Source organism: Ursus arctos, unplaced genomic scaffold (genome assembly GCF_023065955.2).
Source record: "Ursus arctos isolate Adak ecotype North America unplaced genomic scaffold, UrsArc2.0 scaffold_16, whole genome shotgun sequence".
NCBI lineage: Eukaryota > Metazoa > Chordata > Mammalia > Carnivora > Ursidae > Ursus > Ursus arctos.
Window position 1 is genome coordinate 1,242,674 of NW_026622830.1, and position 12,410 is coordinate 1,255,083.

The 12,410-nt window shown below is 63.5% G+C and overlaps 1 protein-coding gene across 1 annotated transcript; it reads right to left on the reverse strand.

Moving 5' to 3' along the window:
* Positions 1-1,263: 1,263 nt before the first annotated feature.
* Positions 1,264-9,937, reverse strand: OGFR (opioid growth factor receptor). Its single transcript, XM_026503873.4, has 7 exons — positions 9,718-9,937; positions 7,094-7,162; positions 6,391-6,469; positions 5,459-5,537; positions 4,484-4,550; positions 3,794-3,942; positions 1,264-3,185 (listed from the first exon to the last, which is right to left on the reverse strand). The coding sequence occupies exons 1-7, from the start codon at positions 9,889-9,891 to the stop codon at positions 2,240-2,242; spliced, it is 1,563 nt and encodes a 520-aa protein (XP_026359658.1). The 5' UTR covers positions 9,892-9,937; the 3' UTR covers positions 1,264-2,239.
* Between the last annotated feature and the right edge of the window lie 2,473 nt (positions 9,938-12,410).

Genomic DNA, 12,410 nt, shown 5'->3' on the forward strand with positions numbered 1-12,410 from the left:
TGGATATGAACGTCATTTCTGCGGCTGGGAACTCAGGACTTCTGTGGTGCCGTGTGTTCACAGGGGACCAGTGGGTGCAACATGAAAGGGGTAGAGTGGGGAAGCAAACTGACTCAGCCGAGAGCCTCAGCTCACCACGGGGTAGACTGGCCTGGCCACTCCCTCAGATGGGAAGGTGTATGCGAATTCTATCCAGAAAGGCCAAGCTCAAAAGCTCTTGTCCTCCAGCAGAGTTCGAGTCATCCCAGGACATCCACAGACAGGCCAGCCATTCCACCCCCACCCACAAGCCCACCACCTGGGGAGCAAGACTTTTCTTCCCCACCAATCCCCCCTCAGTCCTTCCTGCCTGGCCCCAGCACCCCACCTGCCCCCCCCCCCCCCCACCGCTGCTGGATCAGACTCAGAGGAAGCCCAGCTGGCCTTCACCTGGGTCAAGGGAGTGACCTGGTGCCTGAAACTGGCTCCACCCTTCATGGCAAACATGTCCCTGGCTCCACACGGCCCCTCCCCCTGCAGAGCCGGCCCTGCCTCGAAGCTCAGCCCCAGCGGCTAGAGCTGGAGGAGGCCAGGGCCGACCTCACACCTGGTACCTCCAGGCAAAACCAAAGCACCATCCACCTGTTTCAGACCATCACTCTCCCCGAAGTCTGGGGATCAGGTGGGCCAGCACTGCCCTCCAGTCCCCTAGGTCCCCACTGCTGGGGACAGGCACCCTCCCCCAGCGTTGCTCCAATGGGATTTCCCTCGCACTCCGGGGTTCAAGCTTCTCCTTTGAACCTGTGCTCTGTAATGGTCTAGACTGAGGAGTCTCACCACTAGGGGTTCAGCGGGACCCTGCTGAAGACTCAGTGTTGGATGCCCCACTCTCATCTTGGTGCCTTAGTTTCCCCTCTGTGGTAGAAACCCCATCACTGAGTCAAACTGGAGTTCAGGTACTGGGGGTCCTATCCCTCCAGCAGATGGGGGGTGGGGGTGAGGGTGGAGAGTCAGCAGCATAGGACGTACCCCGCCCCAACTCCAGCACTGGGGAACATTAACTCAGGGGCTTGCCCTCCCCCAAAATGATTTCCTGTCTGTCCACCCCTCCCGCCGGGACAGGAGCTAACCATCAACGCTTTTCCCAAGAACGGAGCTCAAATCACAGCCAGGAACTCTCAGAGTGAGGTGGGCTCCTCCCCTCCCCTCCCACCCCCCCCAAGAGCTGTGACCTTCGTCACTTCATTCGTCCCAAGGCAAGTAGGCAGCCCTCCGCAGTGCCCTCGCGCTGTTGGTGCTGAGCGGAAATTCCAGTGTGCGTGTGTACACACACGCGCGCGTGCACAGTGGGGGGGGGGGGGTCCTGGCCCAGGGGGGAAAGCCCAGCTGAGAGCCCACCGTGCCTGGAGGACAGGGAGGTGCACTCCGCCCATGCCAGGTTGGAGGGGTCAAGGGGGTTGAGGTGTGGAGGGTTGCCGTGGCTGCCAGGGTAGGGACAAGGGGACAGAGCCACAGGGATGGCCAGGGGAGCCGGCCTTGGGGCACAACACTGCACCCCAGATCGGGGTAGGCAAAGGCCCTGTCTAGACCCAGGGCACTTCCAAACCGCGGCTCCTCCCACTCGGCCCACCTGAGGGGACTGTGCACGTGTCCCAGGCTTACTCCTAAACCAGTGACAAAAGGCAGCCACTGGACCAAGTGCCCAGCTCGACAGGCCCCAGGAGGCCATGTGGTCAGGGTGCTGGGACAGACGCCTGTGTCCAGGGGACTGCAGTCTGCTGTTTCCACAGGTGCTTACACTGGCCAGGTGGTCCTGCAGCGGGGCTAGGCCACTTCGCACCCAAGGGGAGGAAGCCCATCGGGCAGCACCGCTCGTGAAACCAGCCCCTTTCCCGGACCCTGGTCACCCACAGGGCCCCTGGCCACGCCCGAACGCTCAAAGTCAAATCAGTTTATTCAGAAAAGGCCTCGCACCAGACTAAGAAAATGAACCCCCACTCCCACCCCCAGACGCTTAGGGCCAATTTACAAAGAGGGGCAGGGGGCGGGGCACAGAGGAGGGAGGCGGGGCGTGAGCTGGAGGTAAGGATTCTGAAGCCCCCCGCCTTCCAGCAGCTGCGGTGGCCACTGCAGTGCCCACCAGGGAGAGAGGCCAGTACTGCATGGTGCTGAGAACAGCTGGCAACGGGGCTCCCCAGACCTGTGGCCGGGCCAGGATGCCCACGGGTACTGGCTTCCCTTAAGGCTTTCTGGGTTTGGCCTACAGCCCCACCTCAGCTTCCTTATCTACCCACGGTTTTGCGGTGGCTGGGGTCCCAGGGACAGCCTGCTCCAGCCCTGCCCAGCCTTCTGCTTCCTCCACCCCATTCTCACCCTCTCTGGCCTCAGGGCACCCCGTGGCAGCACCGTGCGGGGCGGAGGCTGGCCTCTTGGTCCCACCGTCCCCACCATCACCACCCACCAAGGCACCGTCCTCCTGGTCCTGGTCCACCTTCCTTCTCTTCCTCACCTCCTCGGCCACCTTGGCCCCCGGGGGCTGGGGGCAGGGCGGCTCGGCCTCCCCCGGGGCCTGGCTGCCCAATTCCTGGGACCCCCCACCGAGGCTGCCCTGGCTGAGGGCGCAGCCCTCCAGGTTCAGAGCGATTTTCTCCACGTCAGAGGCGCTCTGGGCGCCCAGCTCCCCGGGGGCCTGCTCCCGCCGGTTGGCTTCCAGTTTCCTCTTCTTGCTCTCCTTGGGGCTCGGGGGCTCCCGCTCCTCCTCCCCGCAGCCCCACGCCTCCCCTCCCTGGTCTCTCGCCAGAGCGCCCGGCGGCGGCGGGGGACCCCCGGCCCCGCCCGGCCCGCAGGTCTGTCCCGAGGCGCCGGCCTGGAGGAGGGGGTCCCCGGGGCTCCCCTCGCCCTCGGCCGGCGCGGGGCGGGCGGGCAGGGGCGGCCGCCGCCGGCGCAGCTTGTCGTGGGGCCCCCAGACGAACTTGCGCCGCGGCCGGAAGTGCTCCCAGGCGAAGCGCAGCAGCTGGCGGCGCTGGCGCGGGCAGCGCACGGTAAACACGAAGTAGTCCAGCGCGCTCTGGCGCACGGCCGGCAGCTCCCGGCGCACCAGCGTCTCCTCCAGGAAGAAGCGCGCAAGCGGCGCCTGGTAGTGCTCCAGGCCCAGCTCGCCCAGGGACTTGAGGATGCGCGTGATGCGGAGGTTGTTGTGGCTGTGCCTGCGACGGGGGCAAGCGGGGGGGGGGGGCGCTGGCGGTGGCACGACCGCCCTCCTCCTCCCGGCTGGCCCCCCTGCAGCCTCCGCCCCGCCCTCTCACCCCCAGCCCCGGGGAAAGTGGCCTGTGGGCCCAGATGGTGCGGGAGGAGGCTGTGATGTATCTTCTAGAAGGGTGCCGTCCCCGTGGCACCCCCTCCCCGACCCCAGCCGTGGCAGGGCCAGCGGAGAGCTGGAGGGGACCCTCTAGAGCACGGGGCCTCGCACAGGCGCCTGTTACCCACGTGCAGGGCTGATTCACCCCCTGCGCTTCCTCCCCACCCAGTGCTTCTCAACAGGGTGAGGGGCCCTGTGCCTGCAAAGCTGACTGAGCTGTGGGCAGCCTGACCCACGCCCAGGTGGATGCTGGGGCACAGCTCGTGAGACTGACTGGTAGGACTTTCTTTGGGTTCTCACACCCCACCCTGTAAACAAAGAGGGTGCTTAGAGCCTTAGTCACTTGCTCGAGCACCCCTGGAGTCCCTCCTCCCCAAAGTGCTCCCCCACACCTGCCTGAAACCTAGCACAGCCCCCATTCTCCTCACTGGGGGTGGGGTGAGGGCCACTCCTTACCAGTTGAGGTTCTGGAAGCGCTTCTGGTAGTTCTGGGCTCGGCACACCTGCCCGGTGTCTCGGTCCTCCAGCTGGATCCCATAGAACCCCAGCATGAGCTCGTAGGCCTGGACAAACCGCTCCCTCACCTCCTCGGAGCTTTTAAATGCCTGGAACACAGCCCCCGAGGCCAGTGGAGAGCTCAGGGGCCATCACCAGCACATCGGGCTGGCTGACACCTCCCTCAGCCCCGGGTTCATCTAGCAGCCTGGACTCAGACTTCTGGGTGAAGTGACAGAGGGCAGGAGTCCAGAGAAGAATTCGTAAAGTAACTCTTCTTCTAGCTGCTACGAGGTCTCACTGGGGCCTGAGGCATCTGCTTTAATCCCCAGAGGAATTCTGCCAGCCCCCGGGGACAGCTCAGGGGGCTCCCAGGGCTGAGCATATGGCAGGAAACACAGTCTCCTCGGCTCCCCAGACCCTCGCATCCCTCCAAGTGTCCTGTCCCAGCGCAAACCAGGTGTGAAGAAGCCCCGGTCACCATGACTCTGCTCACAGCCCTGGCCCTGGGCTCCCCGACTTGAGGCGAACTACCGAAGAAAATCAGATTTCTCTCGAAGCCCATGGGGAGCACCAGGGGACAGAGGCAAGGACTGTTTGGAGGGAAGAGGCTCCCAGGGCAGGGACAGCTTTCCAGCCTGTACCGCTCACCTCAACCTCCCGGAGCGTGAGGGGCTTGGCGTGCCAGTTCACTCCAGGTTCGCGCAGAGGGAAGAGCCTGTGGGAGAGGACACGGCACGGGTCCCCCATCCGCGGCAAACACGGGCTCCCAGGCACGGGGCACGCGCTCACCAGCCTCTCGGGGTTCAAACCTCAACTCCAGGAGGGCCTGGCTGGATGAACCTGTGTTGTGGGCTGTCTCGAGTCAGAGGCAGGGGGCGAGGGCAGGAAAGTCAAGGGGGGCTGTTCTGGACCAGGGCACAGGGGAGGGGCACATGCAGCCACGGGAGGCTCAGGACGGGCGCTCAGCAGGGCGTTCCAGACTCTCCTCTTTATTCGTTTTAAGATTTATTTATTTTTAGAGAGAGAAGGGAGCACGAGCGTGCAGAGGAAGGGGCAGAGGCAGAGGGAGAGAGTCTTCAAGCCGACTGCCTGCTGAGCACAGAGCCCGATGTGGGGCTCGATCTCACGACCCTGAGATCGCGACCTAAGCCAAAACCAGGAGTCAGACGCTCAACCGACCGAGCCACCCAGGCTCTTTATTCTTACGTTCTTTTTCTCTTGTCATGAATGCTGCAGAGCTATTCCCCACAATGCTCTGTGCCCAGGAGAGGCCCCCAACATGCCATCTTCAAACGCACACTGTGTTTGGGGGGAATGTCAAGGGTCCCCAGGCAGCCACGCCGGCAAGGATCACCTCAGACTACAGTTAGAACCCGGCCACCCTGAGCGTCCGAGGGGCTCTGCAGGGCCACACGGCCTCTTGGCACCGGGTACCCCCCAGGCAAGCCAGCCTGCGTGCTGCTCTTCCTGTCCTCCACGCCAGCGCTCAGCTCCCAGCCTCAGAGGCCCTGCACAGCTGCCGAACCCACAGACGCAGGACAGCAGAGAGCGCAAAGCCAGCATCTGGAGAGATAGGGGCCCCTGCTCTGTAAGCCCCCCCGCCCCCCCGGCCCTACCACTCACCACTGGATGTAGGAGTGATTCTCTTCCAGGAGGTCATACTCTTCCCTCCAGTTCTGAAGAATGTCTTCAATGAAACAGCCTGGGGGCCCCACGGCGACAAGTCAGTGAGGAGCTGCTGGAAGCCCGCCCCCTCCCCTCCCCCTCCTTTCTTGAGGACCTTGGGGCTCAGAAGCTTGTATACGTCTCATGTGACCATAACCCCCCAACCAAAGCCCTTGATTTCTTTGCAGTCTGGACATGGGACCTCCACCGCCGACCGAGGGCAGACCTGGGTGAGAAGACCACACTGGGCTTGCTGGGTGGGAAGGCCCCAGAAGCCCCTCGGGAGAAGGACATGGGGGTTCCAGACCCACACCTGTCTTTGCAGAAAGGTGGCCTCACCAGCCCCTCCAAACCACAGCCTGCCGGCTGGAACCTGACCTCCCACAGCCTGGGTCCCAGGGGGGCGGCTGCTGTTTCTGCAAAGGGCCAGACAGTGAGCGTTTGCGGCCACATGTCCTGTGCCTCGCTGTGGGGGGAAGGCAGCCGCAGACGAAGTGTGCGTGAACGGGTGAGTCCCAACAGGGTCCCCCTCACGGACACTGATAACTGAAGTTCACGTAACTTTCACTGCACAAAATAATATTGCACCTTGTTTTTTCCAACCATTTGAAAACGTCACAATGATACTTCCTTGTTCGCTTACATATGCGGCTTTCCCGCTAAGGCAGGGGAGCGGAGGGGTGCCCACGAAGCCACCCATATTCCCTGCCTGGCCCTTCACAGAAAACACGCTGCAGGTTGGGGCCCGGGGGGTCCCCTCAGCGGCCTGAAGGGGGTGCCGCGGGGCTAGCTGAAAACCCGGGCCGACCAGCCGGGTCCAGAGGGCAGAAGCAGTCAGGTGGAGGGGAGACGGACGGGACAGAGCCGCAGGCAGCCCAGCAAGCGCGCACCGTTGGGCAGGAACCGGATCTCGTTCCTGTAGAAACTCAGGTTTGGCATGTCCCCGTTGCCATCCCGTTCTATCAAATCCTGAAGAGCCAGAGAAAGGTGCCTGTGGGAGCATCTCCAGAAATAGGCTGCTTCCAAGGGCCCCTCACACTAGAACATTCCTGGGGGAGGGGGCGTCTGCTCTTGGGCGCACAAACCTCTGAGATGCTGAGGGCTTGTGAGGACCCCCGTACCCAGCCTGGGCCCCTCACCCCGCAGGTGAGGACAGCTACTCCCTCTGACCGCCACCTTCCCCTCCTCGCGAGTGTGGACCAGGGCTGGCAGGTCCCCATCATCTGCCCCCCACCCCACCCCGAGGCAGCCCGGGGGCTGCCTGAGACGAGGGTGCAGAGGGCAGGGACGAGGGCAACAGGAATGCCACCAGCACGGGCCCCCGCACGTGCGACCTTGTGTGGATGGGCCTACTGGCTGATGCTGGCCCCGTGTTTTAAAGGTCAGGGCGCTGAGCTTGGACAGCCGGCCCGCTGCGCCTGTCACCCGGCGATAAGGGGAAGGAGCAGCCATCAAGGCGGGACAGGGGACCTGGTCTGAGAGCAGGGCTGACGGGACACGCTGTCTGGACGGCTTCTCCGGGTGGAGGGTGGGAGGACTCCGACCCGGCCGGGCTGCCAAGGTGGGAGGGCACCCCCGGCAGCTGCTACCTACCGGGTAATGGTGCCGGTACCTGCGTGTGTCCCGCATGGCTCGCCAGTTTCGGGACCCCAGCATCCTGGCCTGGGAAGAGAGGAGAGGGGATGAGAGCCCCACGGGAGACCCACAGGCAGGCAGGCCCCACCCCTAGTGAGCCCCCATCACAGTAAGGGCAGCAAGGACCTGGGTCAGCTATCAGCAAAACCAAAGGGGATGGGAGGGATTGGAGCGAGGCCGCCGCCTGCTGGGCCCCTGCTGCCCGCCCCAGCTCTCAGGACGCCCAGGCTGACCAGCACATTCTTGGGGGGCAGCACCCTCCCCCCAGCTCTACATTTACTTCCTACTCCCATACTCGCTGGTTACTTCCACTTGGACCCCAGGCTTAGGACTTCCCCCCGGGGACCTACTCCACTGCTTCCTCTTTGCACTGTGCTCTAAGTTGTCACCAGGCCTGTGTCCCCAAAGGCAGCAGCCTCACAGCCCACAGCCCTGGGAGGGGCCCCAAACACTTGTCTGACAAAGAGATGAATGACCGAGGCCCAGGGAGCCAGTCCTGTGTCTGCCCAAGCCCAACGCTCCTGGACCAGACCCTGCGTCTCCCGGCCTCCCGTCCTATGGGGGATCCTTCTCGGCAAGATGCAGAAGCTCCTCGCTGCCCCCCAACACCTACAGCCCCCCTCTCCGCAGGCCAAGCATCCCAGGGTCCTGGGAAGGATGGAAGGTAACTGGCAACTAGGACGCTAGGTAAATGCGGCTTGACCCATCCTGTCATAGCGTGGGAGGCATGAGGAAGGCTGTGCCGGGCTTGAGGTCTCACAGAAGCTGGGGAGGAGAAAGGGCCCCGGCAGATAACGCTCCTGGGCATGACAAGACGGGACAGCTCAAGCCAGGGAAATACCTGGGTCCCAGGATCCTGGAAGGAGCAAAAGAACACTGGAAGGGGAGTCAGGAGGCCAGGCCTACCACCGTGTCCCCTGGCTCTGACTCCATCCCCACTCCCCAGATGCTCCAAATGGTTCTGAGCTCCAGCGAGGATCGGGGGGTGCCTCTCTGCCCAATTTATAGACCAGGGCAAGCTGGTAATGTTCTCGCCTACCAGCCAAGGGCCAGCGGAGAAACCAAAACTCAGCAGAAGCTGGCCCCGCCCACCGCCAGCTTCACTTTCTCCTCCTCCCTGGGTCCAGCCAGGTGCCTCCCCAGGTCAGCGCAAGAGGGCCAGACTCGCAGGTGCACAGATGACACAGCCCAGGGCAGAGCACCAAGGAGCTGTGCCGGGGTCAGTGTGGGGCAGCTGGGGAGTGCTATGGGGGGGCTAGGGGAAGCGAGGCCGTTAGGACTTGTGGAGGGACAGAAGCTACAGGCGGCGGAGGACTGTGGGCATCTCACAGGTGGCCGAGGTGCCAGAGCACTGCTTCAGGAGTAGTGCCCCTGAAGCCACGGCAAGGACAGCGTCCTCTCGCTCCATCCAAGTAGGCATCTGCCGCAGGAAAAGAGCCAGACTCCTGCCCTCTCACTCCACGCCCGTGACCCTGACCACGGCCCAGCCTGTCTCCCCAAGAGCCTCACGCCTGCCCCAAACAGCATCGATGGGCTCAGGCTTCGGGCCTTCCTGACAGGTCCAGGAGCCCCTCGGGGTCCCTCTCACCGACCACTCCCAACACAGAGATAAACCCCAAACCAGGGCTCTCATCTGTTAGGGGGAGAATCCAACCCAGAGTCCCTGCAGCCTGGAAATCAGACACGCTGTGAATACACCATCCCCCAAAAGCGACAGCTACCATGCCGTGTCCTTCGTAACACCTGGAACCCCAGCTGGAACCACCGTGCCTGCCCGGGGCAGGGTGAATTCCAGCCCCTGGTAAGGAAGAGTAACACTAGTAACAAAAGTAACCAGTGGTAACTGGAGAAAATTGGTGGCAACAAAAGTAACCATGGTAATGACAAGTAACCAGCAGCGACAAAAGTAACTGCTGGTCACAAGTAATCCGTAGTCACACAAGTGACAGCTGCCCATGACAGCCAGCAGGGTCACCCCAGCGCGCTCCAGGTGCAGGCCTGGCTCGGACAAGTCACAGAAACGGAGCCTCCAAGGCCACCTCCAGGAAGGCGGGGCCCCGAGTGTGGGTGCTGCACCCCCGGAGCAAAGGTGGGGGCGGGGCGCTCCCCGAGCAGCTGCAGGGCAGAATCAGGCAGCGCCAAGAGGCAGAGAGGCGGGCAGAAGCGTGGAGGGGCAGCACCGAGGCCTGGGATCTCCTCGGAGGACAGAGCCTGGGGCTGGGAGGTGACAGAGAGGGGAGTTAAGAATGTGCCCAGGGCATCCCCCTGAGGAAGTGTCGGCACAGCACTGCGTTCTGGGGCCGCGGATCTGAGGGCGGCCCTGTGTCTCCCTGCAAGGTCCCCGGGCTGGGCCAGAGCTGGGAGGCGCAGGTCCCGGCAGATCTCAGGGTGCCCGGGGGTCTTGAGGGGGGCACGAGGAGGCCGTGGGCGGGGGAGAGGGCAACAGCTGCAGGGAGCGCCGGGCCCCAGGCCGGGTGTCCAGGCGGAGCGGCCTCCCCGGAGCGGGGCCTCACCCCCACCTCCCGGCGGCTCGGCAGGCCTGCCCGGGGGCGCGGGGACCCCAGCGCGCGTCGGGGCTGCACCTGGAGCGCTCCGGGCCGCGCCGCCCGCGCGTCCTCCTCGTCCTCGTCCTCGTCCTCCGCGTCCGCGTCCCCCGGGGCGCCGGCCTCGCCATCCTCGTCGCCCCCCGCGCCGGGGCCCTCGCCGTCCTCCTCCTCGTCCCCCTCCCAGGTCGAGTCGCAGTCCGGGTCGTCCATGCTCGGGCCGCGGTACGACCCGCGCTCAGGCGGAAGCGAAAGTGAGCGAGGGAGGAAGCGCGGGGGCGGGCCGGGGCCAGGGGGCGGGCCGGGGCGGGGCCGTCGCCGTCGCCACCGCCCGCCCCGAGGATGTCCGCGCTCTGGGAACGTCCCTCCGGAGGAAGCTCGCGCCCTTCGCTGCCAAGATTCCTCCCAGGGTGCCCCTCCCGCGGCGATTTCTCCCGCAGGATGCGCCCCACCCGGATGTCCCCCCAGGACCCCCTCCCCACAACATCCCTTCCCCCTGCGAGAATGTCCCCCCTGTAGGATGTCTCCTTGAGGCTGTCCATTCAGAGTGTCTTACTTACCCCGGGAGAGTCCCTCCCAGAATATCCCCTTCCTGCCCCCGGCAGCACCCAGCCCTGGACAGACACCCCCTAGAGAATTTCCCCCGAAGGCCTCCTCCCTGAGAATGCCCCTCCCTGGAAGATGCCCTTCCCAGGATGCCCTCTGGAGTATTGCCACTCTAGAGGAACCCCCTGCAGGGATGTCTGTGGAGGACACTCATCCCAGAGGATCACTCCCCAGAATGCCCCCCAGGACAGTATTCCCCCAGAGGAAGCCTCCCCTGGAAGATTCTCTGCCAGGAGGATGCCCACCCCCTGGAAGCCCCCTCCTCCAGAATATCCCTTTTCCCAAAGAGTGTCCTCCTAAAGGAAGTCCTCCCAGAGGAATGTCCCTCCTGGAGGAAGTCTACCCACCCCCTTGGAGAATGTCCCTGGAGGAGGCCCACAGGAGGGTGTCCCTCCATAAGGCTGACCCCCAGGAGGATACACCCTGGAAGGTGTCCCCCCCCAGAAGATGTCCCCAGGATATTCCCTCCAGGTGGAGGCTGGGGCTGCAGTCTCATCAGAGGCTCCTTTGGACGGCAGTTTACTTCCATGACCCCCCAGACTTAGGCAGAAATCATTCTTGGGGGAGTAGGATGGGGAGCCCTGTGTCCCTCCATAGTCGGTTCACAACTGGGCAGTTTGCTTCTAGAAGGCCAGAGTCTCTTTCTGGTGTAGCTGCGAGTCCTGAACTCTGTCCCCTTAGCCACCTTCTCTCAGGGACAAGAAAGCACAGGGGCTGCATGCACTTGGAGGGAGGGCGCGCACGAAGGGCCAAACAGCAGGACGCAGAAACGACTGGGGGTCGCCCTGAGGCCGTTCAACACAAGTGACCCCCGTTAAGCACCCCAGGGGCCTCTCTGAGGGCTGGGGGCGGCTGCCGGTGGCACATTTCAGACAGCTGAGGATCACTTCAGCGGCAGACTTCCTAGAAACCGCGGGGACCTTACTTAGTCTCCGCCTTGACATCCGCGGGTGGTCACAGGAGCTCCAGCAAAGCTGGTGACCCACCCCTCAAAATGAACGTTGGGGGTGGCCGCCCCAGGCAACATCTGTCTTCTGTAACTAACTACTGCCGCCCTTCATTGCTTCAAAAAGCTTAGCTGAAACCGGAGTCTGGCTTTTGGGTGGATCCGGCCATGAGCATGGCTTGTGGGGTCAAGCCCAGCCGGCCCCCCAGGGATGCTGACCTCCCCCAGCCCTGCAAGCCAGCTAACAGGCCCAGGCTGCCTGCGCGGCCAGTGACTGCTGAGAGCCCACCAGAACCTTCCAATCTTGGTTGTGGGCACCAGTGAAGGCCTTTCTTGGTGTGGGTCCCGACTCCTTGCTGGCTTGTCGATCTTCGTTAATTCTCTGGGTACACTCTCACCTGGCTGAACCTGCGTGCACTCTGCCTCACTTTCTAAGAGGATGATGGGGACGCCCCAAAGCTATGGACATCTGGGCCAGGCTGCCTTTTCTTTTCTTTCCTCTTTTCTCCCTTCCCTTCCCTTCCCTTCCCTTCCCTTCCCTTCCCTTCCCTTCCCTTCCCTTCCCTTCCCTTCCCTTCCCTCCCCTCCCCTCCCCTTCCCTTTTCCCTTCCCTTCCCTTTTTCCTTTCCTTTCCTTCCCTTCCCTCTCTTTCTTCCTGATTTATTTATTTTAGAAAGAGTGCGGCCGGGCGTGGGGGGTGGGTAGTGAGAGGCAGAGGGAAAGAGAAAGAGAAACCCAAGCGACTCCACACTGAACACGAGGCCCTATTATCTCAGGAACCTGAGATCACCCCCTGAGCCAAAACTGAGTCCAATGCTTAACCGACTGAGCCCCCCCGGGTGCCCCCATCTGGGCATTTCTGCAAATGGTCTGCCACAGATGGCCAGGGCAGGTTTCTGGGGGAGCGGGCAGCCACCGTGCACCTGGCAGCTTCTGGCGAGGCTAGCCCAATGCAAGTTGCCGACACAGGCCTGACCTGGTTGTGTGATTCACAGCTGGCCCTGGAGCCCTGGCTACGACTTCCAGGTGGACGACGCCAGGAGCCTCTGATGCAGGGGTCCGTGTACTGGGGGTGGTAGGACAGGGTTCGGCTGCTCTGAGAGGCGCTGCCCGGAAAGCAGACGTGCACACTGTGCGGCGGCATCTTGCTCGGCGCCCCAGCCTGTGCTCAGGCACTGAG